The 22,923-nt window shown below is 55.0% G+C and overlaps 1 protein-coding gene and 1 long non-coding RNA gene across 3 annotated transcripts in view; one reads left to right on the top strand and one right to left on the bottom strand.

Annotated features, from left to right (window-relative positions):
* LOC145517946 (uncharacterized) overlaps positions 1-22,923 on the top strand; it is a 233,750-nt gene that overhangs the window by 92,255 nt on the left and 118,572 nt on the right. For both annotated transcript variants that reach the window (XR_014062431.1, XR_014062432.1), the window contains 6 exons: positions 3,700-3,925; positions 7,038-7,149; positions 11,338-11,563; positions 14,671-14,782; positions 18,972-19,197; positions 22,311-22,422. This is a non-coding gene — a long non-coding RNA (uncharacterized LOC145517946). The remainder of the gene's footprint in view (positions 1-3,699; positions 3,926-7,037; positions 7,150-11,337; positions 11,564-14,670; positions 14,783-18,971; positions 19,198-22,310; positions 22,423-22,923) is intronic.
* Positions 1,550-3,334, bottom strand: LOC145517928 (uncharacterized). The gene is made up of 3 exons (XM_081521266.1): positions 3,165-3,334; positions 2,453-2,765; positions 1,550-2,202 (listed from the first exon to the last, which is right to left on the bottom strand). Exons 1-3 carry the CDS (start codon positions 3,297-3,299, stop codon positions 1,574-1,576), a joined length of 1,077 nt encoding a protein of 358 aa, XP_081377392.1. The 5' UTR covers positions 3,300-3,334; the 3' UTR covers positions 1,550-1,573.

Genomic DNA, 22,923 nt, shown 5'->3' with positions numbered 1-22,923 from the left:
GGAGAGAGGAAGGACACCTTCCTTCATCCACCCCCCACCCCCGCCGGATTCCCACATACCCTGACCCCTTTCTCTGGATTTCGGAGCCATTTCCCGAGTCCCGCTCATATGACCTCATTCGAAGTGCACTGTGGACGAGCTGCCATCTGCAGCTGCTACCACAGCAGCCAAGGGCTTTAGCTCCCGAGTACCTCCCTTCCTTTGGAACTTGGGGGCCCTCTACTCCCCACTTGCACGCCACAGACCTTTGCTGAGGATTGTGGGGACCCTCACTCAGTTTGCAGCACGTTGTAGCCATCCCTGTCCTCTCAATACCTCCCTTGCAACTCAGCTTGTGAGCTCCTTTGGAGCAGCGTGGCCCACCTGGCTGCAACGGAAGAGACACAGCTGACAGTGAAACAACAGCTTAGATCTGACAGCCGGAAAGCTCTGTCAGAAGGGACCTCCCTCTTCACACCGTAGAGGCTGTAGGAGCCGCCAGGGTTTGGGAACCAGTGCTGGGGCCAAAATGACTCCACAGCTGTTTTCCTTCCTGGGGAGGGTTCTGGCTCGAGTGGGAATGGCTCAAGTCTCCTAAGGTTCTGAAAGCCCACTGTGTGCAGATTCACGGTACACAGAGAGGAGAAGGTGGAGTCCTGCCCTGGAGGTGGGCACAGCTCACGGATGAGCCAGGCAGGCAGGCAGGCAGGCAGGGCATGAGAACACCTGAGCTGCCTTCATGAGTGAATGGTGTGGGGGCAGAGGAAGAGAAGCCGGTCTGCTCCCTCATGTGGTGCCCAGGGCAGGTTGTCCCCAGAGGAAACCCTTACGACGGTGAGGACTATCACTGCTGTTTCCCAAGGGGTTCCGTCGGTGCGTGTCTTCCCCGGAGCGGTCAGGCCGTCTCTAAAGTACACTGGCCGTGGGCATTGCCTCTCCTTGGAACTTCCCATGTGTTTCTCTTTTTTATGGAACAGTGATTTTTCTAGAGGGGTTCTGGGCCACAAGGTTGTTGGGTCATTTTCTAGCCTTCTGTCGTGAAGAACGCTTTCCTGGGCGTTGGGGTGGTTTGTTGTTCCAGCTCCCTTTCTTGGCTTCTTTTGGGAGCTGGTGCAACAAGAGGAGCTCAGCCTCTGCCTTCTGGCTGAGATGTCACCCTTCAAACAGCAATGCCTGCCTGGAGATAATGATGGCATTTGCCAAAAGGGCTTCGTTTGGCACATGATATCTTGAAAGGACGTACACCGTCCTTTCAGCTATCAAAGGCTACTTCAAAGGACATAAAAATGAGAACTCTCCAATGGAGTCTTACAGTAGGTGGAGAGTCCGAAAAAAACTCCTTCAGTCATTTCACTGAGAGGCATTGATTGGGGACACCAAGAATATAGGAAGGAATGCCGAAAGAAAAGATGAAATTGTGTTCAGGATCGGGGGGGAGGGATGAACAGGGCGTGCTTGCCTTGAATCCAGGCTTTGTTGGCGGGTGGGGCATAAAGATGGAAGGGGTCTGCAACTACAAAGTGGTGATGGTAACACAGTATCACCAGAGTGACACAACAGTGTTCCCAAATTGCAACAATGATGAAAAAGTTTACTAATCCCAACTTAACCAACAGAAATACACGAAACCATACAAACAATAAAACATCACCAGAAAGGCGGAAACAAACCAAATGCAAAGCAGTTCAGGGGAAAGGAACTCCATGTCCCCTGGGGGCAGAACGAGTTGCCGGCGTCCACGGTGAGCAGACAGGGATGGAGGCTGCAGAGCCGACCGCTGCCCTGGACGTGGTGTTTCCGGCAAGGGCTCTGGGTCTCTGTCCAGAGCGGGGGCTCGTTCTTCCTGCAGGGGCGGGTGAGTCATCGTCGGCGTCTGGGTGTTGCGCGGGAGCCAGGGCAGGCTCTCCCTGCCGAGGCGGTGACTCCTCCTCTGCCTCGGGTTCTCCTGCCAAAGCCCGAGCAGGTACAGGTGCACGTGGAGGTGGAGGTTCTCGCTGAGGGGGTGGGACATCAGTGCCTGGAGCTGGGGGTCCTGCAGGCACGGAGATCCGATCTGCCCGGTGTGCTGGCCAGTACCCAGCTGGCCTGGTGTCTCTGCGAGGGCAAGTCTCGGTTCTCCATCAGCCCTCGGTGGATTCCTGGGTCCTGCACCTGGAGCCACCACCTCTGTAGGGACAGGTCTGGGAAGTGGAGCCTGGTTCCAGTTGGAGGCCAGTGCTAGAGCTGGGGGAGAAGCAAAGTTTACCCACAGGCCAGCCTTGGCATGTGCGTATCCCGGGACAGAATGCTTCCAAGAGATTCCCAAAGAATACCCAGCGTCGGATGTCTTTTGGGACTGAAGTGTGCAAGATGGGGGTGGGGGTGTGAGGCCAGCGCTTGCTGCAGGCCCAGCAGCGTCTTTCGGGGACTCGTCCCTGTGTAGCTCAGCACCCCCTCCCCACACACTCCCGTGCACCAGCCCCAGCGTCCTCACCTCTGTGCTCTGGCGTGCTGGGCTCCAGGTCCTCCTGCTGCCTCAGAGGCCGGGGTTCTCGGGACTCTGGGTCGGAGCCGGGTGTGCTGAGCTCCGTGGCAGCCTCAGACTGGGCCGCCGGGTGTATCCTGGGCGGTGTCTCGGCAGCAGGCCTTCCCCGCCTCCGCTTCGCCCCCGGTGGGGCTGATGCCTCCGTGGGCACGCTCACCTGGAGCCTGCACTGGGCCTCACGGGCGGGGGGGTGGTGCTCCGACCCCTCCCTCCAGGAGGTGGACGGGGTGTCCCCGTCCTCGGCCTCATCACGTGGGAAGCTCTGCAACGACAGTGACCGTCAGCCAGCCGTGCTGGGAGTTTTCCGAGCTGGGCCCGGCCAGTGGAGCCGCTGCTTCTGCCTGCTCGAACTTCTCTTCCCAGAAGGGTCAGAGACGTGTGTCTGCTCACATCCCCACCCGGGAGGAAAGAGACCCACCTGAGGGTGTGAGGTCAGCCTGGGCGGCCGGCGCTGCCCGCACTCTCCCCATCCCACCCAGCCTGCTCTCCCCTGGGGTGTGGACACAACTTGTCCGCAGGCTTCTGACCCCACATCCGCCTGGGCTTCCTTGAGGGAGACACACCCCGAGAAACCCGCATCCACACACACAGGCAAAGGACCCGGTGTTTCCGGGTGGCATGGGAGAGGTGGCCTGGCCCGGCCTGGGGCTCCCCGTGTTACCTTTCTGTTTCTCCGGGCAAAGGGCCAGAGGCCTCTCGGGGGTGCCCTGAGCCAACGTCGACAGGGTGCCCACGCACACTGCCTGTGAGCTCTCCTGCGGCCCCGGGCTCTGGGCAGGGGCAAACAGCAGAACATCCTGGCAGCAAGTGATCTGGCTGGGGGCTCCTCTCCGCTCTGGAGGCCTGGATACCCGGGTTGCGGGTTCTGTTGGGTTCTGTTGCCGGCAGGTGACATCATTTCCTGGGGTTCGTGCTGAGGTCCCTTCCCCAAAACTTCCCAAGGGAATCTCTGGGTTTCTGACTGCTCGACCACCCCCCTTAGGCCATGTGCAGGCACAGTGACAGCCACACAGCCCAGCCCACAGCCCTGGGGAGGCCTGGGTGCAGCCAGGGCCTGAGCTCCGAGGACCCCGCTGCTCTCAGACCAGGCTCCTTCTTCTCATAAGTGGTGTGGCCCTGGACAAGCATATGCCCCTCAGGGTTTCCCCAGTCTCTCCATCTGCAGAGAGGGGGTCATTCTCCCATCTGTTTCCTAGGTCTGGCGGCCTACGAGCAGCTCCATGCCTTTCCACCTGGGGCCGATATCACGTGGAGCTTGTGCGCTGAGACTTCAGAAAGAAAGACTCCATCCAGGGCTGACACAGCACAGAATGGGGCAGAACGAGGCCTGGATGCGCCGTGGAACCCAGGAAAAGGCACTCCCCCTCCTGACTGTTTTGAGACCCCGCATCCAAGTTGGAGCACCGAAAGGAAGACTCGAAGGTCTCCCTCTCTTATAGAAAAGAGTAGCCAAGTTTCTGGTCCTCTGTTTGCATTGAGATTCTGTTCAAGTGTCCCAGCTCGGCTTCTGCGGGTGGCTGAGCTTCTAATGGATCCCTGGGTTCTTGTCTTTTCCTCTCCAAACCTTCCGTCCTTTTCCCCCTTCTGGGGTGGATGGGCGCTGTCATTGCTTCTACCTTCGAGACAGAGTGATGAAAAGTCTGGGCCATCGACTCCTTTCCTCTCTTTGGTTCCGTGTCTCTCTCTGGCTGTGTCCCTCTCTTTTCCTTTCTCGATTCAGTCTGTGTCTTCCTCTTTCTCTCTCGTGTGTGGATGGATGGATGCTAGGAATGCACATGTATATGATTAGATGAGGGTTATGTTTTAGGGATAGGTTAGAGGGAGAGAAAGGCTTTAGGTCGGAGTTGGTCATGGGGGAAGGGTCAAGGGTGGTGGTGGTGTTTCTTGGAATCTGAGTGCTGTGCATTCTTCGTCTCTTTCCATATGAACCCCTTCTCAGATACACCACTTGCAAGGAGTCTCTCATGTTCCGTTTCCTATCTTTTGCATTTGTGAATGCTTAGCTTCTCTGTTGTGAAGAGGTTCCATTGGATGGAAACCCATTGGTGTACTTCGTTTCCCTCTTTCCCTTACTTGAAGAGACCCATTTCTACCTCCGCCCAGCAAATGGCAAGGAGACTCTGATGTTAAGGAGCCTTTGACCTACGCTTCTTTCTAGCTATCTCATGACATCAGCCTTTAGGGTGAGGGTTTTCCCCGATATTGAGGTGGTGTGAGATCAAAACCAATAGCGTTCTTCAGATGTAGCTGTCTGGTTTTCCCATGGACATTGATTGAAGAGGCTTTCTTGTTCCCATTTGGATATTCTCCCCTTCTGTGTCAGAGACGAGTTGACCATGGATGCCGGGGTTTGTTTCTGGACCCTCAACTTTATTCCATCGATCTGGATCTGTGTGTGTTGTTGTATTCCCAATAGCATACTGTCCTGCTGCTGCCGCTGCGGCTAAGTCACTTCAGTCGTGTCTGACTCTGCGCGACCCCATGGCCTGCAGCCTACCAGGCTCCTCTGTCCAGGGCACTTTCCAGGCAAGAGTACTGGAGTGGGTCGCCATCGCCTTCTCCGATACTCTCCTGAGGATCCTAGTTTGCTCGCCTAATTTCCTTTCACACAACCTTGGATGTCCGTATCGGGGCTTTTTCGTCGGATTGTATTGACTATTTAGGCTCTTTTCTGTTTCCGTAACCCCTGTTGCAATTCTTTGTTCGGTGCGAAAATGCATTGGCATTTTGGGAGGAATACCATCGAAGCTGTGGATTGCCTTGTGGGGCTGTGACATCATTTTCCCAATAGGAATTCTTTCAAGCCCTGAGCACAGCTTCTCTTTGCAGCGATTGGTGTGGGCTTGATCTTCCTTCTTCCATCTCTCGCCGTTTTGTGAGAACAGGTCCTTCCTTCCCTTCTGGGTTAGATGGACTCGTGGGTATCACTTCAGTGAATGGCATTGTCAGTGGGGGTGATAATTCCCTTCTCATTGGAAGACTTTGCTGTGAGTATTAGAAATGCAAGTGATTTCTCTTCCCCTTCCTCCCTTTCCATCTCTCAGAGTCACCGGGAAACAGAGGCCTCATCCAGGGTCACACAGGCCCGAGGGAGTGCAACTAGACTGTTGTTTCTTCAGGCCCTCTGTGCTGGACATCATCCGGGATACTCTGTGTGTGTCTTCCTCAGTCTGGTGTCCCTTCAGACCTTTCCCTAGTTTTCACAGGCTTGTTGTGTTGGTGTTCTTTGTCTGTTTGGAGACACATCCTTGAGAAGCTTTGTGTTTCCACTCATTCATCTCGCGATGTATGACCTGTCTTTTGCTTTTGTCATGAGGTCTTTCCCACAGTAGATATCTTTGATTTTGCAAAGTCCACTGTATTCTCTGGGTTGTTTTGTGGACTGCCTTTTAGTTTTGTGTGTGAAGACTCAAAGCACGTGTCCGGTTTCTGCTCATTGTTCTTCTAGATTTGTGACAAGTTTTCATGGAAACTTTGTCTAGGGATAACTGGAAGTGAACTCGGTGTAAGGTGTCAAGTCTCCATCTCCATTCATGTCATGCCCTGCAGTTTCCAATTCCCTGTTCCTGAGTGGTTTTGGAGACCTTGTGGGAAGTCTGGTTGCATCGGAGTTTGCGTTTCCACCTTGAGTAGATTCACACTGTTCTGCCCTCAGGGACACTGTCAAGGGGGAGTGAGGAGCAGCCTGCACTTCCAGCAGTGACCACACGGTGGGGCGAGTGCTGCTCTCCCCTCTGGGAGCCCCAGGCCACAGGCATCCCAGTGAGGAGCCAGCTTTGTGCTCAGCTGAAAGGAGTTAGTCTCTCAGGATCCTCTGAGCCCTTGCCTTTGGATCACCCAGGGTGGGCATTTACTGTGACAGAAAAAAATTGCCCTGAATTCCATGGACGGAAGAGCCTGGCTGTGTAGAGTTCGTGAGTTGCCGTGAATCAGACACAACTGAGGACACAAAAATTCAATAGACTAAAACCCTTTTTGGGGGTGGGGGAAGTGAAAGGGGGTGATGTGGGTTTTTTTGTCTTATATAATAGCCAAGGGAAATCTAGTTTAAACCTAAATTCACATAGATGGGAAAGGTATAGCTGTCTGTCACCCTATTAAAAAAAAAAAAAAACTACTTAAATTTTCTGAAAGTTTATTTAGTAGCTTCCTTGAGCAGTTCATTGTGAAGCTTTTTTTTTTTTTTCTGTCACATTGGCCTCATTAAAAAGTACGGTTTGCCTTTACTGGATAATTTCGTTCATTGGTTTGTTAGGGAATCTTGGTAATATTTGAGTTTCCTGGGGAGCATGGTCACATGACCTGGCCCTGGCCAATCGGTGCGTTCCACCTCCCTGGCCACTGTGATTGGCTCCGGACTGGGGCAGTGCCCAATCGGGGCCCAGGGTCGGGCCTCACGTTGGAAGCCAGGGGAAGACGAGCTCTCGTCCTGCTGGGGTAGGGGAAGGGGTGGGGCCGGGGGAGGTCAGGCTCCAGCAGTGGGAGGGGCTTGAGGTCCGCCTGCGGCAGTTGGTGACCTTCCTGCTCCCCTCAGGGCAGAGCCGCCGGCCTGAGAATGAGGGCACTGCTGAGCCCAGGGGCTGGGATGGCCCGTTGCTGCTGTGGTCCCAGAGCTCCACCCGAGACCTGAGGGAGGCCGTCTGCCCGTGAGTCCTCTCCCGCTTGTCTGTCAGCTTGTTTGAACCATGCTGGGTTTTCTGCCCAGCTGGCTAAGGGGAGTCCCTGGAAATGCAAGGGTGTGGGTTTTGGCAGACTTCAGGGAAGACATGCCAGATGAGCCTGGGAGACTCCCCCTTAATCTGGATTCAGGAGATATCTCTTCGGGCCAGCTAGTAATTGTAGGATAAGCCTAATGAGTCTTCACAGGATGAAGAGAGTAACGTGCCAAGGTAGCAATCGATGTCCTCATTCGAGAGGATGAAGCTGGTGCTCAGAGAAGGGGGGAACTTGGCCACAGCAAGGAGGTGTGCACCCAGACAGAACCCCCAGATCCGGCCATTTGAGCTCAGGGAGGCCACTGGTGTGGCTTGTCCCTGTGGCAGGGGCCGAGGCACGCAGCCCACCCTGATTCCTGCGGGGGCCTGACTTGGGAAGTGCCATCTGGTAGCTTTGAGACTCACCAAACCAAATTGCACTGGAGAGAGGAAGGACACCTTCCTTCATCCACCCCCCACCCCCGCCGGATTCCCACATACCCTGACCCCTTTCTCTGGATTTCGGAGCCATTTCCCGAGTCCCGCTCATATGACCTCATTCGAAGTGCACTGTGGACGAGCTGCCATCTGCAGCTGCTACCACAGCAGCCAAGGGCTTTAGCTCCCGAGTACCTCCCTTCCTTTGGAACTTGGGGGCCCTCTACTCCCCACTTGCACGCCACAGACCTTTGCTGAGGATTGTGGGGACCCTCACTCAGTTTGCAGCACGTTGTAGCCATCCCTGTCCTCTCAATACCTCCCTTGCAACTCAGCTTGTGAGCTCCTTTGGAGCAGCTTGGCCCACCTGGCTGCAACGGAAGAGACACAGCTGACAGTGAAACAACAGCTTAGATCTGACAGCCGGAAAGCTCTGTCAAAAGGGACCTCCCTCTTCACACCGTAGAGGCTGTAGGAGCCGCCAGGGTTTGGGAACAAGTGCTGGGGTCAAAATGACTCCACAGCTGTTTTCCTTCCTGGGGAGGGTTCTGGCTCGAGTGGGAATGGCTCAAGTCTCCTAAGGTTCTGAAAGCCCACTGTGTGCAGATTCACGGTACACAGAGAGGAGAAGGTGGAGTCCTGCCCTGGAGGTGGGCACAGCTCACGGATGAGCCAGGCAGGCAGGCAGGCAGGCAGGGCATGAGAACACCTGAGCTGCCTTCATGAGTGAATGGTGTGGGGGCAGAGGAAGAGAAGCCGGTCTGCTCCCTCATGTGGTGCCCAGGGCAGGTTGTCCCCAGAGGAAACCCTTACGACGGTGAGGACTATCACTGCTGTTTCCCAAGGGGTTCCGTCGGTGCGTGTCTTCCCCGGAGCGGTCAGGCCGTCTCTAAAGTACACTGGCCATGGGCATTGCCTCTCCTTGGAACTTCCCATGTGTTTCTCTTTTTTATGGAACAGTGATTTTTCTAGAGGGGTTCTGGGCCACAAGGTTGTTGGGTCATTTTCTAGCCTTCTGTCGTGAAGAACGCTTTCCTGGGCGTTGGGGTGGTTTGTTGTTCCAGCTCCCTTTCTTGGCTTCTTTTGGGAGCTGGTGCAACAAGAGGAGCTCAGCCTCTGCCTTCTGGCTGAGATGTCACCCTTCAAACAGCAATGCCTGCCTGGAGATAATGATGGCATTTGCCAAAAGGGCTTCGTTTGGCACATGATATCTTGAAAGGACGTACACCGTCCTTTCAGGTATCAAAGGCTACTTCAAAGGACATAAAAATGAGAACTCTCCAATGGAGTCTTACAGTAGGTGGAGAGTCCGAAAAAAACTCCTTCAGTCATTTCACTGAGAGGCATTGATTGGGGACACCAAGAATATAGGAAGGAATGCCGAAAGAAAAGATGAAATTGTGTTCAGGATCGGGGGGAGGGATGAACAGGGCGTGCTTGCCTTGAATCCAGGCTTTGTTGGCGGGTGGGGCATAAAGATGGAAGGGGTCTGCAACTACAAAGTGGTGATGGTAACACAGTATCACCAGAGTGACACAACAGTGTTCCCAAATTGCAACAATGATGAAAAAGTTTACTAATCCCAACTTAACCAACAGAAATACACGAAACCATACAAACAATAAAACATCACCAGAAAGGTGGAAACAAACCAAATGCAAAGCAGTTCAGGGGAAAGGAACTCCATGTCCCCTGGGGGCAGAACGAGTTGCAGGCGTCCACGGTGAGCAGACAGGGATGGAGGCTGCAGAGCCGACCGCTGCCCTGGACGTGGTGTTTCCGGCAAGGGCTCTGGGTCTCTGTCCAGAGCGGGGGCTCGTTCTTCCTGCAGGGGCGGGTGAGTCATCGTCGGCGTCTGGGTGTTGCGCGGGAGCCAGGGCAGGCTCTCCCTGCCGAGGCGGTGACTCCTCCTCTGCCTCGGGTTCTCCTGCCAAAGCCCGAGCAGGTACAGGTGCACGTGGAGGTGGAGGTTCTCGCTGAGGGGGTGGGACATCAGTGCCTGGAGCTGGGGGTCCTGCAGGCACGGAGATCCGATCTGCCCGGTGTGCTGGCCAGTACCCAGCTGGCCTGGTGTCTCTGCGAGGGCAAGTCTCGGTTCTCCATCTGCCCTCGGTGGATTCCTGGGTCCTGCACCTGGAGCCACCACCTCTGTAGGGACAGGTCTGGGAAGTGGAGCCTGGTTCCAGTTGGAGGCCAGTGCTAGAGCTGGGGGAGAAGCAAAGTTTACCCACAGGCCAGCCTTGGCATGTGCGTATCCCGGGACAGAAAGCTTCCAAGAGATTCCCAAAGAATACCCAGCGTCGGATGTCTTTTGGGACTGAAGTGTGCAAGATGGGGGTGGGGGTGTGAGGCCAGCGCTTGCTGCAGGCCCAGCAGCATCTTTCGGGGACTCGTCCCTGTGTAGCTCAGCACCCCCTCCCCACACACTCCCGTGCACCAGCCCCAGCGTCCTCACCTCTGTGCTCTGGCGTGCTGGGCTCCAGGTCCTCCTGCTGCCTCAGAGGCCGGGGTTCTCGGGACTCTGGGTCGGAGCCGGGTGTGCTGAGCTCCGTGGCAGCCTCAGACTGGGCCGCCGGGTGTATCCTGGGCGGTGTCTCGGCAGCAGGCCTTCCCCGCCTCCGCTTCGCCCCCGGTGGGGCTGATGCCTCTGTGGGCACGCTCACCTGGAGCCTGCACTGGGCCTCACGGGCGGGGGGGTGGTGCTCCGACCCCTCCCTCCAGGAGGTGGACGGGGTGTCCCCGTCCTCGGCCTCATCACGTGGGAAGCTCTGCAACGACAGTGACCGTCAGCCAGCCGTGCTGGGAGTTTTCCGAGCTGGGCCTGGCCAGTGGAGCCGCTGCTTCTGCCTGCTCGAACTTCTCTTCCCAGAAGGGTCAGAGACGTGTGTCTGCTCACATCCCCACCCGGGAGGCAAGAGACCCACCTGAGGGTGTGAGGTCAGCCTGGGCGGCCGGCGCTGCCCGCACTCTCCCCATCCCACCCAGCCTGCTCTCCCCTGGGGTGTGGACACAACTTGTCCGCAGGCTTCTGACCCCACATCCGCCTGGGCTTCCTTGAGGGAGACACACCCCGAGAAACCCGCATCCACACACACAGGCAAAGGACCCGGTGTTTCCGGGTGGCATGGGAGAGGTGGCCTGGCCCGGCCTGGGGCTCCCCGTGTTACCTTTCTGTTTCTCCGGGCAAAGGGCCAGAGGCCTCTCGGGGGTGCCCTGAGCCAACGTCGACAGGGTGCCCACGCACACTGCCTGTGAGCTCTCCTGCGGCCCCGGGCTCTGGGCAGGGGCAAACAGCAGAACATCCTGGCAGCAAGTGATCTGGCTGGGGGCTCCTCTCCGCTCTGGAGGCCTGGATACCCGGGTTGCGGGTTCTGTTGGGTTCTGTTGCCGGCAGGTGACATCATTTCCTGGGGTTCGTGCTGAGGTCCCTTCCCCAAAACTTCCCAAGGGAATCTCTGGGTTTCTGACTGCTCGACCACCCCCCTTAGGCCATGTGCAGGCACAGTGACAGCCACACAGCCCAGCCCACAGCCCTGGGGAGGCCTGGGTGCAGCCAGGGCCTGAGCTCCGAGGACCCCGCTGCTCTCAGACCAGGCTCCTTCTTCTCATAAGTGGTGTGGCCCTGGACAAGCATATGCCCCTCAGGGTTTCCCCAGTCTCTCCATCTGCAGAGAGGGGGTCATTCTCCCATCTGTTTCCTAGGTCTGGCGGCCTACGAGCAGCTCCATGCCTTTCCACCTGGGGCCGATATCACGTGGAGCTTGTGTGCTGAGACTTCAGAAAGAAAGACTCCATCCAGGGCTGACACAGCACAGAATGGGGCAGAACGAGGCCTGGATGCGCCGTGGAACCCAGGAAAAGGCACTCCCCCTCCTGACTGTTTTGAGACCCCGCATCCAAGTTGGAGCACCGAAAGGAAGACTCGAAGGTCTCCCTCTCTTATAGAAAAGAGTAGCCAACTTTCTGGTCCTCTGCATTGAGATTCTGTTCAAGTGTCCCAGCTCGGCTTCTGCGGGTGGCTGAGCTTCTAATGGATCCCTGGGTTCTTGTCTTTTCCTCTCCAAACCTTCCGTCCTTTTCCCCCTTCTGGGGTGGATGGGCGCTGTCATTGCTTCTACCTTCGAGACAGAGTGATGAAAAGTCTGGGCCATCGACTCCTTTCCTCTCTTTGGTTCCGTGTCTCTCTCTGGCTGTGTCCCTCTCTTTTCCTTTCTCGATTCAGTCTGTGTCTTCCTCTTTCTCTCTCGTGTGTGGATGGATGGATGCTAGGAATGCACATGTATATGATTAGATGAGGGTTATGTTTTAGGGATAGGTTAGAGGGAGAGAAAGGCTTTAGGTCGGAGTTGGTCATGGGGGAAGGGTCAAGGGTGGTGGTGGTGTTTCTTGGAATCTGAGTGCTGTGCATTCTTCGTCTCTTTCCATATGAACCCCTTCTCAGATACACCACTTGCAAGGAGTCTCTCATGTTCCGTTTCCTATCTTTTGCATTTGTGAATGCTTAGCTTCTCTGTTGTGAAGAGGTTCCATTGGATGGAAACCCATTGGTGTACTTCGTTTCCCTCTTTCCCTTACTTGAAGAGACCCATTTCTACCTCCGCCCAGCAAATGGCAAGGAGACTCTGATGTTAAGGAGCCTTTGACCTACGCTTCTTTCTAGCTATCTCATGACATCAGCCTTTAGGGTGAGGGTTTTCCCCGATATTGAGGTGGTGTGAGATCAAAACCAATAGCGTTCTTCAGATGTAGCTGTCTGGTTTTCCCATGGACATTGATTGAAGAGGCTTTCTTGTTCCCATTTGGATATTCTCCCCTTCTGTGTCAGAGACGAGTTGACCATGGATGCCGGGGTTTGTTTCTGGACCCTCAACTTTATTCCATCGATCTGGATCTGTGTGTGTTGTTGTATTCCCAATAGCATACTGTCCTGCTGCTGCCGCTGCGGCTAAGTCACTTCAGTCGTGTCTGACTCTGCGCGACCCCATGGCCTGCAGCCTACCAGGCTCCTCTGTCCAGGGCATTTTCCAGGCAAGAGTACTGGAGTGGGTCGCCATCGCCTTCTCCGATACTCTCCTGAGGATCCCCGTTTGCTCGTCTAATTTCCTTTCACACAACCTTGGATGTCCGTATCGGGGCTTTTTCGTCGGATTGTATTGACAATTTAGGCTCTTTTCTGTTTCCGTAACCCCTGTTGCAATTCTTTGTTCGGTGCGAAAATGCATTGGCATTTTGGGAGGAATACCATCGAAGCTGTGGATTGCCTTGTGGGGCTGTGACATCATTTTCCCAATAGGAATTCTTTCAAGCCCTGAGCACAGCTTCTCTTTGCAGCGATTGGTGTGGGCTTGATCTTCCTTCTTCCATCTCTCGCCGTTTTGTGAGAACAGGTCCTTCCTTCCCTTCTGGGTTAGATGGACTCGTGGGTATCACTTCAGTGAATGGCATTGTCAGTGGGGGTGATAATTCCCTTCTCATTGGAAGACTTTGCTGTGAGTATTAGAAATGCAAGTGATTTCTCTTCCCCTTCCTCCCTGTCCATCTCTCAGAGCCACCGGGAAACAGAGGCCTCATCCAGGGTCACACAGGCCCGAGGGAGTGCAACTAGACTGTTGTTTCTTCAGGCCCTCTGTGCTGGACATCATCCGGGATACTCTGTGTGTGTCTTCCTCAGTCTGGTGTCCCTTCAGACTTTCCCTAGTTTTCACAGGCTTGTCGTGTTGGTGTTCTTTGTCTGTTTGGAGACACATCCTTGAGAAGCTTTGTGTTTCCACTCATTCGTCTCGCGATGTATGACCTGTCTTTTGCTTTTGTCATGAGGTCTTTCCCACAGTAGATATCTTTGATTTTGCAAAGTCCACTGTATTCTCTGGGTTGTTTTGTGGACTGCCTTTTAGTTTTGTGTGTGAAGACTCAAAGCACGTGTCCGGTTTCTGCTCATTGTTCTTCTAGATTTGTGACAAGTTTTCATGGAAACTTTGTCTAGGGATAACTGGAAGTGAACTCGGTGTAAGGTGTCAAGTCTCCATCTCCATTCATGTCATGCCCTGCAGTTTCCAATTCCCTGTTCCTGAGTGGTTTTGGAGACCTTGTGGGAAGTCTGGTTGCATCGGAGTTTGCGTTTCCACCTTGAGTAGATTCACACTGTTCTGCCCTCAGGGACACTGTCAAGGGGGAGTGAGGAGCAGCCTGCACTTCCAGCAGTGACCACACGGTGGGGCGAGTGCTGCTCTCCCCTCTGGGAGCCCCAGGCCACAGGCATCCCAGTGAGGAGCCAGCTTTGTGCTCAGCTGAAAGGAGTTAGTCTCTCAGGATCCTCTGAGCCCTTGCCTTTGGATCACCCAGGGTGGGCATTTACTGTGACAGAAAAAAATTGCCCTGAATTCCATGGACGGAAGAGCCTGGCTGTGTAGAGTTCGTGAGTTGCCGTGAATCAGACACAACTGAGGACACAAAAATTCAATAGACTAAAACCCTTTTTGGGGGTGGGGGAAGTGAAAGGGGGTGATGTGGGTTTTTTTGTCTTATATAATAGCCAAGGGAAATCTAGTTTAAACCTAAATTCACATAGATGGGAAAGGTATAGCTCTCCGTCACCCTATTAAAAAAAAAAAAAACTACTTAAATTTTCTGAAAGTTTATTTAGTAGCTTCCTTGAGCAGTTCATTGTGAAGCTTTTTTTTTTTTTTTCTGTCACATTGGCCTCATTAAAAAGTACGGTTTGCCTTTACTGGATAATTTCGTTCATTGGTTTGTTAGGGAATCTTGGTAATATTTGAGTTTCCTGGGGAGCATGGTCACATGACCTGGCCCTGGCCAATCGGTGCGTTCCACCTCCCTGGCCACTGTGATTGGCTCCGGACTGGGGCAGTGCCCAATCGGGGCCCAGGGTCGGGCCTCACGTTGGAAGCCAGGGGAAGACGAGCTCTCGTCCTGCTGGGGTAGGGGAAGGGGTGGGGCCGGGGGAGGTCAGGCTCCAGCAGTGGGAGGGGCTTGAGGTCCGCCTGCGGCAGTTGGTGACCTTCCTGCTCCCCTCAGGGCAGAGCCGCCGGCCTGAGAATGAGGGCACTGCTGAGCCCAGGGGCTGGGATGGCCCGTTGCTGCTGTGGTCCCAGAGCTCCACCCGAGACCTGAGGGAGGCCGTCTGCCCGTGAGTCCTCTCCCGCTTGTCTGTCAGCTTGTTTGAACCATGCTGGGTTTTCTGCCCAGCTGGCTAAGGGGAGTCCCTGGAAATGCAAGGGTGTGGGTTTTGGCAGACTTCAGGGAAGACATGCCAGATGAGCCTGGGAGACTCCCCCTTAATCTGGATTCAGGAGATATCTCTTCGGGCCAGCTAGTAATTGTAGGATAAGCCTAATGAGTCTTCACAGGATGAAGAGAGTAACGTGCCAAGGTAGCAATCGATGTCCTCATTCGAGAGGATGAAGCTGGTGCTCAGAGAAGGGGGGAACTTGGCCACAGCAAGGAGGTGTGCACCCAGACAGAACCCCCAGATCCGGCCATTTGAGCTCAGGGAGGCCACTGGTGTGGCTTGTCCCTGTGGCAGGGGCCGAGGCACGCAGCCCACCCTGATTCCTGCGGGGGCCTGACTTGGGAAGTGCCATCTGGTAGCTTTGAGACTCACCAAACCAAATTGCACTGGAGAGAGGAAGGACACCTTCCTTCATCCACCCCCCACCCCCGCCGGATTCCCACATACCCTGACCCCTTTCTCTGGATTTCGGAGCCATTTCCCGAGTCCCGCTCATATGACCTCATTCGAAGTGCACTGTGGACGAGCTGCCATCTGCAGCTGCTACCACAGCAGCCAAGGGCTTTAGCTCCCGAGTACCTCCCTTCCTTTGGAACTTGGGGGCCCTCTACTCCCCACTTGCACGCCACAGACCTTTGCTGAGGATTGTGGGGACCCTCACTCAGTTTGCAGCACGTTGTAGCCATCCCTGTCCTCTCAATACCTCCCTTGCAACTCAGCTTGTGAGCTCCTTTGGAGCAGCGTGGCCCACCTGGCTGCAACGGAAGAGACACAGCTGACAGTGAAACAACAGCTTAGATCTGACAGCCGGAAAGCTCTGTCAGAAGGGACCTCCCTCTTCACACCGTAGAGGCTGTAGGAGCCGCCAGGGTTTGGGAACCAGTGCTGGGGCCAAAATGACTCCACAGCTGTTTTCCTTCCTGGGGAGGGTTCTGGCTCGAGTGGGAATGGCTCAAGTCTCCTAAGGTTCTGAAAGCCCACTGTGTGCAGATTCACGGTACACAGAGAGGAGAAGGTGGAGTCCTGCCCTGGAGGTGGGCACAGCTCACGGATGAGCCAGGCAGGCAGGCAGGCAGGCAGGGCATGAGAACACCTGAGCTGCCTTCATGAGTGAATGGTGTGGGGGCAGAGGAAGAGAAGCCGGTCTGCTCCCTCATGTGGTGCCCAGGGCAGGTTGTCCCCAGAGGAAACCCTTACGACGGTGAGGACTATCACTGCTGTTTCCCAAGGGGTTCCGTCGGTGCGTGTCTTCCCCGGAGCGGTCAGGCCGTCTCTAAAGTACACTGGCCGTGGGCATTGCCTCTCCTTGGAACTTCCCATGTGTTTCTCTTTTTTATGGAACAGTGATTTTTCTAGAGGGGTTCTGGGCCACAAGGTTGTTGGGTCATTTTCTAGCCTTCTGTCGTGAAGAACGCTTTCCTGGGCGTTGGGGTGGTTTGTTGTTCCAGCTCCCTTTCTTGGCTTCTTTTGGGAGCTGGTGCAACAAGAGGAGCTCAGCCTCTGCCTTCTGGCTGAGATGTCACCCTTCAAACAGCAATGCCTGCCTGGAGATAATGATGGCATTTGCCAAAAGGGCTTCGTTTGGCACATGATATCTTGAAAGGACGTACACCGTCCTTTCAGCTATCAAAGGCTACTTCAAAGGACATAAAAATGAGAACTCTCCAATGGAGTCTTACAGTAGGTGGAGAGTCCGAAAAAAACTCCTTCAGTCATTTCACTGAGAGGCATTGATTGGGGACACCAAGAATATAGGAAGGAATGCCGAAAGAAAAGATGAAATTGTGTTCAGGATCGGGGGGGAGGGATGAACAGGGCGTGCTTGCCTTGAATCCAGGCTTTGTTGGCGGGTGGGGCATAAAGATGGAAGGGGTCTGCAACTACAAAGTGGTGATGGTAACACAGTATCACCAGAGTGACACAACAGTGTTCCCAAATTGCAACAATGATGAAAAAGTTTACTAATCCCAACTTAACCAACAGAAATACACGAAACCATACAAACAATAAAACATCACCAGAAAGGCGGAAACAAACCAAATGCAAAGCAGTTCAGGGGAAAGGAACTCCATGTCCCCTGGGGGCAGAACGAGTTGCCGGCGTCCACGGTGAGCAGACAGGGATGGAGGCTGCAGAGCCGACCGCTGCCCTGGACGTGGTGTTTCCGGCAAGGGCTCTGGGTCTCTGTCCAGAGCGGGGGCTCGTTCTTCCTGCAGGGGCGGGTGAGTCATCGTCGGCGTCTGGGTGTTGCGCGGGAGCCAGGGCAGGCTCTCCCTGCCGAGGCGGTGACTCCTCCTCTGCCTCGGGTTCTCCTGCCAAAGCCCGAGCAGGTACAGGTGCACGTGGAGGTGGAGGTTCTCGCTGAGGGGGTGGGACATCAGTGCCTGGAGCTGGGGGTCCTGCAGGCACGGAGATCCGATCTGCCCGGTGTGCTGGCCAGTACCCAGCTGGCCTGGTGTCTCTGCGAGGGCAAGTCTCGGTTCTCCATCAGCCCTCGGTGGATTCCTGGGTCCTGCACCTGGAGCCACCACCTCTGTAGGGACAGGTCTGGGAAGTGGAGCCTGGTTCCAGTTGGAGGCCAGTGCTAGAGCTGGGGGAGAAGCAAAGTTTACCCACAGGCCAGCCTTGGCATGTGCGTATCCCGGGACAGAATGCTTCCAAGAGATTCCCAAAGAATACCCAGCGTCGGATGTCTTTTGGGACTGAAGTGTGCAAGATGGGGGTGGGGGTGTGAGGCCAGCGCTTGCTGCAGGCCCAGCAGCGTCTTTCGGGGACTCGTCCCTGTGTAGCTCAGCACCCCCTCCCCACACACTCCCGTGCACCAGCCCCAGCGTCCTCACCTCTGTGCTCTGGCGTGCTGGGCTCCAGGTCCTCCTGCTGCCTCAGAGGCCGGGGTTCTCGGGACTCTGGGTCGGAGCCGGGTGTGCTGAGCTCCGTGGCAGCCTCAGACTGGGCCGCCGGGTGTATCCTGGGCGGTGTCTCGGCAGCAGGCCTTCCCCGCCTCCGCTTCGCCCCCGGTGGGGCTGATGCCTCCGTGGGCACGCTCACCTGGAGCCTGCACTGGGCCTCACGGGCGGGGGGGTGGTGCTCCGACCCCTCCCTCCAGGAGGTGGACGGGGTGTCCCCGTCCTCGGCCTCATCACGTGGGAAGCTCTGCAACGACAGTGACCGTCAGCCAGCCGTGCTGGGAGTTTTCCGAGCTGGGCCCGGCCAGTGGAGCCGCTGCTTCTGCCTGCTCGAACTTCTCTTCCCAGAAGGGTCAGAGACGTGTGTCTGCTCACATCCCCACCCGGGAGGAAAGAGACCCACCTGAGGGTGTGAGGTCAGCCTGGGCGGCCGGCGCTGCCCGCACTCTCCCCATCCCACCCAGCCTGCTCTCCCCTGGGGTGTGGACACAACTTGTCCGCAGGCTTCTGACCCCACATCCGCCTGGGCTTCCTTGAGGGAGACACACCCCGAGAAACCCGCATCCACACACACAGGCAAAGGACCCGGTGTTTCCGGGTGGCATGGGAGAGGTGGCCTGGCCCGGCCTGGGGCTCCCCGTGTTAACTTTCTGTTTCTCCGGGCAAAGGGCCAGAGGCCTCTCGGGGGTGCCCTGAGCCAACGTCGACAGGGTGCCCACGCACACTGCCTGTGAGCTCTCCTGCGGCCCCGGGCTCTGGGCAGGGGCAAACAGCAGAACATCCTGGCAGCAAGTGATCTGGCTGGGGGCTCCTCTCCGCTCTGGAGGCCTGGATACCCGGGTTGCGGGTTCTGTTGGGTTCTGTTGCCGGCAGGTGACATCATTTCCTGGGGTTCGTGCTGAGGTCCCTTCCCCAAAACTTCCCAAGGGAATCTCTGGGTTTCTGACTGCTCGACCACCCCCCTTAGGCCATGTGCAGGCACAGTGACAGCCACACAGCCCAGCCCACAGCCCTGGGGAGGCCTGGGTGCAGCCAGGGCCTGAGCTCCGAGGACCCCGCTGCTCTCAGACCAGGCTCCTTCTTCTCATAAGTGGTGTGGCCCTGGACAAGCATATGCCCCTCAGGGTTTCCCCAGTCTCTCCATCTGCAGAGAGGGGGTCATTCTCCCATCTGTTTCCTAGGTCTGGCGGCCTACGAGCAGCTCCATGCCTTTCCACCTGGGGCCGATATCACGTGGAGCTTGTGCGCTGAGACTTCAGAAAGAAAGACTCCATCCAGGGCTGACACAGCACAGAATGGGGCAGAACGAGGCCTGGATGCGCCGTGGAACCCAGGAAAAGGCACTCCCCCTCCTGACTGTTTTGAGACCCCGCATCCAAGTTGGAGCACCGAAAGGAAGACTCGAAGGTCTCCCTCTCTTATAGAAAAGAGTAGCCAACTTTCTGGTCCTCTGTTTGCATTGAGATTCTGTTCAAGTGTCCCAGCTCGGCTTCTGCGGGTGGCTGAGCTTCTAATGGATCCCTGGGTTCTTGTCTTTTCCTCTCCAAACCTTCCGTCCTTTTCCCCCTTCTGGGGTGGATGGGCGCTGTCATTGCTTCTACCTTCGAGACAGAGTGATGAAAAGTCTGGGCCATCGACTCCTTTCCTCTCTTTGGTTCCGTGTCTCTCTCTGGCTGTGTCCCTCTCTTTTCCTTTCTCGATTCAGTCTGTGTCTTCCTCTTTCTCTCTCGTGTGTGGATGGATGGATGCTAGGAATGCACATGTATATGATTAGATGAGGGTTATGTTTTAGGGATAGGTTAGAGGGAGAGAAAGGCTTTAGGTCGGAGTTGGTCATGGGTGAAGGGTCAAGGGTGGTGGTGGTGTTTCTTGGAATCTGAGTGCTGTGCATTCTTCGTCTCTTTCCATATGAACCCCTTCTCAGATACACCACTTGCAAGGAGTCTCTCATGTTCCGTTTCCTATCTTTTGCATTTGTGAATGCTTAGCTTCTCTGTTGTGAAGAGGTTCCATTGGATGGAAACCCATTGGTGTACTTCGTTTCCCTCTTTCCCTTACTTGAAGAGACCCATTTCTACCTCCGCCCAGCAAATGGCAAGGAGACTCTGATGTTAAGGAGCCTTTGACCTACGCTTCTTTCTAGCTATCTCATGACATCAGCCTTTAGGGTGAGGGTTTTCCCCGATATTGAGGTGGTGTGAGATCAAAACCAATAGCGTTCTTCAGATGTAGCTGTCTGGTTTTCCCATGGACATTGATTGAAGAGGCTTTCTTGTTCCCATTTGGATATTCTCCCCTTCTGTGTCAGAGACGAGTTGACCATGGATGCCGGGGTTTGTTTCTGGACCCTCAACTTTATTCCATCGATCTGGATCTGTGTGTGTTGTTGTATTCCCAATAGCATACTGTCCTGCTGCTGCCGCTGCGGCTAAGTCACTTCAGTCGTGTCTGACTCTGCGCGACCCCATGGCCTGCAGCCTACCAGGCTCCTCTGTCCAGGGCACTTTCCAGGCAAGAGTACTGGAGTGGGTCGCCATCGCCTTCTCCGATACTCTCCTGAGGATCCTAGTTTGCTCGTCTAATTTCCTTTCACACAACCTTGGATGTCCGTATCGGGGCTTTTTCGTCGGATTGTATTGACAATTTAGGCTCTTTTCTGTTTCCGAAACCCCTGTTGCAATTCTTTGTTCGGTGCCAAAATGCATTGGCATTTTGGGAGGAATAGCATCGAAGCTGTGGATTGCCTTGTGGGGCTGTGACATCATTTTCCCAATAGGAATTCTTTCAAGCCCTGAGCACAGCTTCTCTTTGCAGCGATTGGTGTGGGCTTGATCTTCCTTCTTCCATCTCTCGCCGTTTTGTGAGAACAGGTCCTTCCTTCCCTTCTGGGTTAGATGGACTCGTGGGTATCACTTCAGTGAATGGCATTGTCAGTGGGGGTGATAATTCCCTTCTCATTGGAAGACTTTGCTGTGAGTATTAGAAATGCAAGTGATTTCTCTTCCCCTTCCTCCCTGTCCATCTCTCAGAGCCACCGGGAAACAGAGGCCTCATCCAGGGTCACACAGGCCCGAGGGAGTGCAACTAGACTGTTGTTTCTTCAGGCCCTCAGTGCTGGACATCATCCGGGATACTCTGTGTGTGTCTTCCTCAGTCTGCTGTCCCTTCAGACCTTTCCCTAGTTTTCACAGGCTTGTCGTGTTGGTGTTCTTTGTCTGTTTGGAGACACATCCTTGAGAAGCTTTGTGTTTCCACTCATTCATCTCGCGATGTATGACCTGTCTTTTGCTTTTGTCATGAGGTCTTTCCCACAGTAGATATCTTTGATTTTGCAAAGTCCACTGTATTCTCTGGGTTGTTTTGTGGACTGCCTTTTAGTTTTGTGTGTGAAGACTCAAAGCACGTGTCCGGTTTCTGCTCATTGTTCTTCTAGATTTGTGACAAGTTTTCATGGAAACTTTGTCTAGGGATAACTGGAAGTGAACTCGGTGTAAGGTGTCAAGTCTCCATCTCCATTCATGTCATGCCCTGCAGTTTCCAATTCCCTGTTCCTGAGTGGTTTTGGAGACCTTGTGGGAAGTCTGGTTGCATCGGAGTTTGCGTTTCCACCTTGAGTAGATTCACACTGTTCTGCCCTCAGGGACACTGTCAAGGGGGAGTGAGGAGCAGCCTGCACTTCCAGCAGTGACCACACGGTGGGGCGAGTGCTGCTCTCCCCTCTGGGAGCCCCAGGCCACAGGCATCCCAGTGAGGAGCCAGCTTTGTGCTCAGCTGAAAGGAGTTAGTCTCTCAGGATCCTCTGAGCCCTTGCCTTTGGATCACCCAGGGTGGGCATTTACTGTGACAGAAAAAAATTGCCCTGAATTCCATGGACGGAAGAGCCTGGCTGTGTAGAGTTCGTGAGTTGCCGTGAATCAGACACAACTGAGGACACAAAAATTCAATAGACTAAAACCCTTTTTGGGGGTGGGGGAAGTGAAAGGGGGTGATGTGGGTTTTTTTGTCTTATATAATAGCCAAGGGAAATCTAGTTTAAACCTAAATTCACATAGATGGGAAAGGTATAGCTCTCCGTCACCCTATTAAAAAAAAAAAAAACTACTTAAATTTTCTGAAAGTTTATTTAGTAGCTTCCTTGAGCAGTTCATTGTGAAGCTTTTTTTTTTTTTTTTCTGTCACATTGGCCTCATTAAAAAGTACGGTTTGCCTTTACTGGATAATTTCGTTCATTGGTTTGTTAGGGAATCTTGGTAATATTTGAGTTTCCTGGGGAGCATGGTCACATGACCTGGCCCTGGCCAATCGGTGCGTTCCACCTCCCTGGCCACTGTGATTGGCTCCGGACTGGGGCAGTGCCCAATCGGGGCCCAGGGTCGGGCCTCACGTTGGAAGCCAGGGGAAGACGAGCTCTCGTCCTGCTGGGGTAGGGGAAGGGGTGGGGCCGGGGGAGGTCAGGCTCCAGCAGTGGGAGGGGCTTGAGGTCCGCCTGCGGCAGTTGGTGACCTTCCTGCTCCCCTCAGGGCAGAGCCGCCGGCCTGAGAATGAGGGCACTGCTGAGCCCAGGGGCTGGGATGGCCCGTTGCTGCTGTGGTCCCAGAGCTCCACCCGAGACCTGAGGGAGGCCGTCTGCCCGTGAGTCCTCTCCCGCTTGTCTGTCAGCTTGTTTGAACCATGCTGGGTTTTCTGCCCAGCTGGCTAAGGGGAGTCCCTGGAAATGCAAGGGTGTGGGTTTTGGCAGACTTCAGGGAAGACATGCCAGATGAGCCTGGGAGACTCCCCCTTAATCTGGATTCAGGAGATATCTCCTCGGGCCAGCTAGTAATTGTAGGATAAGCCTAATGAGTCTTCACAGGATGAAGAGAGTAACGTGCCAAGGTAGCAATCGATGTCCTCATTCGAGAGGATGAAGCTGGTGCTCAGAGAAGGGGGGAACTTGGCCACAGCAAGGAGGTGTGCACCCAGACAGAACCCCCAGATCCGGCCATTTGAGCTCAGGGAGGCCACTGGTGTGGCTTGTCCCTGTGGCAGGGGCCGAGGCACGCAGCCCACCCTGATTCCTGCGGGGGCCTGACTTGGGAAGTGCCATCTGGTAGCTTTGAGACTCACCAAACCAAATTGCACTGGAGAGAGGAA

The sequence above is a fragment of the Giraffa tippelskirchi genome, chromosome 8 (genome assembly GCF_054371585.1).
Source record: "Giraffa tippelskirchi isolate mGirTip1 chromosome 8, T2T-mGirTip1v1.2.pri, whole genome shotgun sequence".
NCBI lineage: Eukaryota > Metazoa > Chordata > Mammalia > Artiodactyla > Giraffidae > Giraffa > Giraffa tippelskirchi.
The sequence above is the reverse complement of the archived record's forward strand: the minus strand, read 5'-3'. Positions and strand labels throughout refer to the sequence as shown.

Coding starts and splice junctions, on each gene's coding strand:
- LOC145517928 (XM_081521266.1), bottom strand. CDS start 3,299: ATGTTCTGCTGTTTGCCCCTGCCCAGAGCCCGGGGCCGCAGGAGAGCT. Junction 2,766..3,164: donor TTGCCCGGAGAAACAGAAAG/GTAACACGGGGA, acceptor CTGTCGTTGCAG/AGCTTCCCACGTGATGAGGC. Junction 2,203..2,452: donor CAGCACGCCAGAGCACAGAG/GTGAGGACGCTG, acceptor CTTCTCCCCCAG/CTCTAGCACTGGCCTCCAAC.